Source organism: Rhinolophus hipposideros, assembly GCF_964194185.1.
Source record: "Rhinolophus hipposideros genome assembly, chromosome: 17".
Lineage (NCBI taxonomy): Eukaryota > Metazoa > Chordata > Mammalia > Chiroptera > Rhinolophidae > Rhinolophus > Rhinolophus hipposideros.
The window spans coordinates 39,896,285-39,902,284 of NC_138063.1; the positions used below are offsets into that span (position 1 = coordinate 39,896,285).

Here is a 6,000-nt window from a genome sequence, read left to right on the forward strand (position 1 = left end):
TCCCACACAGCCACTGCACATCAGCCAGTCTGGAGCCCTCACTTAGGAAGATACCCACCGTGTTCCAGGCCATACACTAAGTATTCTATGAGTTTTGTTTTATTTTAATATAAATGCAAGCATTTATGTAGCTATAGACAGTGACAGATTAAATTATGCTAGAAGCTCCTATAAAATAATACCATCAGCTGACTGCACATTTACTTATGATAAACAGTTAAAAATCGATGATCATCAAGCAGTGCAAAATTACAAAGTACATGTTTTCAAAAAATGTGATTACTATGATCTCTTATAATGCCACAATGCCATATTACATGCAAGGTAGTTTAGTGTTAGGTATATTTTATAATATTCTATACTATATCATAAAATAATATTATTAGTTATACTATTTAATTGACCTGAATATCCCATTTTATGATTGTGCCAGTTACCAGCATATACATTATTTCCTATTACTCCAACATTTTGATACTAAGGAAACTATGCTTATTTAAAGAGTAATACTTATAACCTAAACATACAAGGAGAATGGCTCCAAAAACAATTCCCTCTTAGATTAAACAATTTTGGAAATATTCTGAACTTACTTTTCTTTTATAAAAAGAAAATCAACTGTTTTCAGATGAAAATTCCCTACAAACCTGATTCACGTATGTATAGCATTTTCCCAAAGTTCCACATAGCCTCCCCTGAACTTTAATCCTTAACCTTTTTGTTTTTAATCATTCCCAATTTCACATACTTCCTTGAAATAACAAAAGCCTATTTTAAGGTTTTATAAATAAATTATAACTGGAAAAGTTTATCTTAAATAAAGAGATGTAACTTACCAATAAAGAAGTCAGAAATGGCCAAGTTAAGGAAAAAATAATTACTTCGATGTCTAAGGTTTTCATACACCACAAAAGCTAAAATGACAATGGTGTTTCCTAGCATTATAGCAAAAGCTAGTAAGCCCATTAAAAATGCTAAAGTAATGCTAGTGAAGCTCAATATAGCAAATTAATCCAGCAAGACAATTCTGCAAGTAAGTTTCTAATTGTAAACCTACAATATATAGTCTTCTGCTCATAACAATATTTTTCAAAATCTAATGCTGATAACAGTACTTCCTGATCTTGATAAGCAAACTTGTGGTAACAGTTTCCTTTTAACTAATACTGAAAAAAAAGTATTTCCAAAAGACAGTGAAACTTTTATCTTAAACATTTTAATGTGATCTATCCACCTCCCATTAATAGAGCAATATTATATATGTGATACATTATATAGGTAAGAAATTGGGTTCAAATAAGATTCATTTTTACAACTAATATAGATGCAGTCAGTTAAACATTCTCTTCTAATCATGACAAAATATCAAGGGCTAGATTCACCATCCCATCTGAAACAACAAAAAATCTGGAAAACATATATGAAACAGTGGTTTTTCAAAGCACTGGATATTATTGGTCAGGTGAGAGAAGGAAAGAAAATTCAGTGAGCCATGCAGTGCCCCAACTTAGTGTCTTGAGTTTCCAAGGTACAGAGCAAGAGGGGACACCAGGAGGACCCTAGAAGTTTCCTTGAGATGGGGAGATGGGGCTAAGAGTCTGGGTATACCAAACAGGGCTCTGTGCAGCAAAGGGGGACTAAAAGTGGGTTTCTGTTGGATAGACAATTATACTTTTGTGGTAGAATTAGAGGAAAAGGGGTAAGGGGTATAATTTACTTGCAAGTCTTCCTTACTTCACCATAATTTTCTTTTCCAGTGGTGGATCTCACAGTCCCTAAAACCAGACACATCATTAAGAATTCCCAAATCTGGTATTATTATAAAACAAAGGAATATGTATATTAATTTGAAACTAAATGCAAAAATTCCATAGAGATGGTGGGATGAACTATCTATTCCGTGCCCTTTGCTAAACTGGGGCTGACTCTTAACAAATGTTTTTGCCTAGTGCAAGAAATAATTCCATTGACTGGGACTGGACCTAACAGGAACCCTGGAATTTCTCAACTTGCTACTAGCAATATAGACCAGCCCAGTGACTTGACCAAGGAAAACTACATTAGGGAGAAAGATTTGGATTTAAATTAATGATTAATGGAAGAAAGGTGAAATAATTGCTGAAGGGAGGGTAGCTAATAAATGGATGTTACAAAGTGGAAAATCTGACATAATTTTGGAGCCTTAAGAGAAGTGTAGAGCAAGAGAATATTATTCTCTCTCAGCTTTGACTCAGGTCCCCATTGGGTGTAGAATTGTGGTTGCCAAAATCATCTCTTTTGAATAAACACAAAGTAAGCAGAACAACAGCCAACCCTGTGAATATACATTATACTTCTGAGAGTGGTCTGTTTCCTCAGAATGGATTAACAGATGGAAGCTCTGACTATAACTATATGGAATAATACTAATAAGGCTATGTCGTTTGATTCCCATTTCACAGGATAGAGCTATTATTGAAACCCTGGGTTAGGAAGAAAACTATGGGATTATGTATCTGGTTGAATCTGGAGAACAACTGCATGGCCATTAATTTTGATGATGAAGGTTTAAGGTACTGGGATATAACAGTAGAAGTTCATCTCCTGCACCTCCCATCTGTCAAAATGTTATGTGTAAAAATAGCTCTTTGTCCTGTTATTGTGGTTGGAAAGCCATAAAGAGGTGGAGGGACAACTGGGACATTTGGATCATTGACAGAGGAAAAGAATTTAGTCTAATTTGGTGGGCCTTCATTCCTGAGAGTGAAAAGCCAGAAATTCTATGTGGATGGCTATGGGAAACACTATGGTATCCCCCAAACAAAGCCCATTTTGTAGTGAGGACTACTCCTGGGACCTTAGGCTAAGGGAGTCTACATTGTTGGGTCCCAAGTTTATTTCCAAACCATAAGAATGCAGTTATTACTCAACAACAACAAGTCTGGTGTATCAAACAGCTTTTGCCTGCTTGAAAAAAGAGAGCCTTGTGACAATTAGGAGCTGAGCTAAGAGTAATTGACGATAAGGAATTCACTTTTGATGAGGAAAGATATTTTGGAAGTAAAAAAAGAAAGAAAGAGATTTTCGGAGCAAATGGGATGCTCCTCCAAGGCATGCTCATACAGGAGGAAAGACAGGACGACAACTGGAATTGCAACACAGTACTGGGAAAGTGGGCCTTGCAATCAAAGCAGACACTAAGGCAACAGAGTTGGAACCAAAATTGCATATCAACAAAGCTGGGTTCCCATTTTCCTAATTCAAGTAGAGTCTGAGCTCTCCCAGGCCCAATAGCCAGAGATTCTCAGAGCATGGGAGACTTATGGGCTACACAGTCTATGGAAATTTGTAATTGGAAAATTCAATCTACTGAGGTGCTCTTTAACAATTTTAGTGCCATGACTGAGTGCTAACCATTCCTTTCATATAATATAATTCATGGGCATTGGACAAACTTTAAACAGAACTAGAGGGCCCCTCATGGAGAATAGATGGACCCAACTGTGGGACACAACTCCCTGTGAAACGCTATCTCTCAAACCACGTAACCAGGTATTTGGCTGTGTTTTCAAGAGGTTTGAAATCCTGAAATAACAGACAAGTTTTCTAACCTATATTCCTATGAGAAAAGGTAGATTTTATTGAGAAGAACATAATAATGATATGTAATTACATCTGATGTATAATGTAAGATGTATCCATGATTTTACTGTATGGTGTAACACAGAAATCATAGATAAATTTAATATTATAGAAGCTAATAAAATTTGTGATAATACGGAGGTGGTTGATCAAATGTATTGTGAAATTGAATTAAACCCCTTTCATGATGTTATCCCTACGGAGGAGAATTGGATCGAAGAAGATTTAGACTTGATGAATAATAATTTGTATTCTCATTCACTCAGTAGATGTATACCTTAACGTGCAGATTGCTGTTAAGTCAGGGAGACAAAATAATTATAAAGTTAGTCCAACTTATGAGAAAGTTTTTGCTATTCTGTGCTAATATTATTGGGTTGGTCAGCTGTCTATTCAAATCCATACTAATCCCTTACTATTCATAGTTTTTACAGGTGTTTGCAATTTGGTGCATTTTGATTGCCTACGTGAATATATGATGCTTTAGGGCAAATAGTTGCTGTCAAATCAAGAGGTATCATCAGGTCTTAAAAAGACCTTGGTCACGGGTCAAAGGGCTGGACTATGCTGTGAGGGGTGATTCCAGAAAACCTGGAATTGACCGGAATTGTTTTTCTAAACTACTGCAAGGCACTAACCCCTTGATCAAGACATAAAATGTGCTAAGAGTGTTGCTTTGTAACTATGGGTCTGAGGAGTTTGGGGCCAGTTTGTTCCAACTTTTAGCATTGTTTATCGATAACAGTGAGATTGATGATTTGCACCTGGTCTCTATGGGACTTCAGAGGGCTGTGCTGTTGAGGCTGATTATGTAGCAAGAATATGTCTATATTACCAGCAAAATGTAAGAAACCCCAGCAGAGACTTTGATTTGGGCTCCCTGGTTTCAAGGGGTCCCATGCACCTGTCAGAGGGTCCTGGACCTTTAGAGGAAGCAGATATGTGTGGCCTTTACAAAGAGAGGACATTTGGACCTCAGGCCTGGTTTCTCCAAACCCCTCCCTGTAAAGCAGCCCTGGGCTGTGCTCATACTATATTGGATCCTCTTCCTGCAATAAACCACAGATTTGTACGTATTGTCATCTTGGCTCCTGTGAGTCTACCTTCGCCATGTCACCATTAGTGCAGTTAAATTCCAGATACTTTAGGAAAAAACAGTTATGGTCATAATTTCTCACCCTTATTATCTCTTCTTCACTTCGCCCCCAACACACACACACACACACACACACACACACACATACACACACACACACACACACTTCTAGGACATCTCTTACCTGGCAGAAAGCAGACAGCCTAATAGCATGCAGTGGAAACTTGAGGTTGTCAAAATTCCTGGATACAAGAAGATGCTGGAACTTGATCTTTTCTATAGGGGATAAAAATAAAAAAAATAAAAATAAAATAAAAATCCCAGGAAGTGGAGAGGCAAGGGCTTTGGTAAAAAGGTGCTGGTCAAAGATGAAAGACTTCAAGGATGAAACAGAAGATAAAAATGGAAATTAAGGCTGAGAGAGCATTCACTTGGGAACTTCTGAAAGCTTATACGGTGAGGGCTCATCCTTTGTGCAGCCGAAGAGGTCAGTCACAAGACCAAGGGCATAATACCCAATCTGCTCTCCACAGTACTGGCCAGACTCTTCTGAAGGCTTACCATGAAGAGCTGGGATCAGTGCGTATTCAAAACCAACAAGAGAAGAAGAGCCCAGAGAAGGTGAGGAGCAGCAGGTAAGTTTACATTATTCCAGAAGCATATCCTGAGACAAAGATCTGTACAAGTAGTTTATTTAAGAGATGATTCCCGGAGTACTGGGAGAAGAGTAGGGAAGGGAAGAAGGCCATTAAAAGTGAATTGTCAAGTCAACACTGTGGCTATCGAAAGTTTAATCCCACTGGGATCCTCTGGAAGCCAATTTAGACCATGACCCTCAGACTATTCCCGTTGTGAAGGAACCATAAGTCATGGGTTGGAGATTGCTAGGGTTTGAGGGTGGCATTAATTCTTCAGTATTTTCAGCCTGAGGTGCACATGCAGAGCAGTCTCAGGCCTCCAGAGAAAGCTGCCTGGAAAAGAAATGCAGATGCTGACAGATGGGAGGTCAGCAGGTCCAAGCTAGAGCAATAAGGCCAAAGGGGATCAGGTTGGGCAGAGACAACATCAGTCACAACCCCACAGGCTTCTGCAGCAAAGAGTAATAGCAACCACCATCCCAACTTTTACCTTTCTTAGATCAATTTGTAGACAAACAGGGGAGGGGTCTGTCTCATGGGTTACATTGGGTACTCCCTTTTGGGATTTTTGAATGTGGGAGCTATGTCCAGCTGTATCATACTTTAGATTCATGTCCTAGAACTGAGCCACCCAGGAAGATACAT

General features: G+C 38.4%; 1 protein-coding gene across 1 annotated transcript; it reads right to left on the reverse strand.

Annotated features, from left to right (window-relative positions):
* Window positions 1-813: 813 nt before the first annotated feature.
* Window positions 814-4,741, reverse strand: HRH4 (histamine receptor H4; the record flags this gene model as incomplete). Its single annotated transcript, XM_081078380.1, has 2 exons — window positions 814-985; window positions 4,725-4,741. The coding sequence occupies 2 exons, from the start codon at window positions 4,739-4,741 to the stop codon at window positions 814-816; spliced, it is 189 nt and encodes a 62-aa protein (XP_080934506.1).
* Between the last annotated feature and the right edge of the window lie 1,259 nt (window positions 4,742-6,000).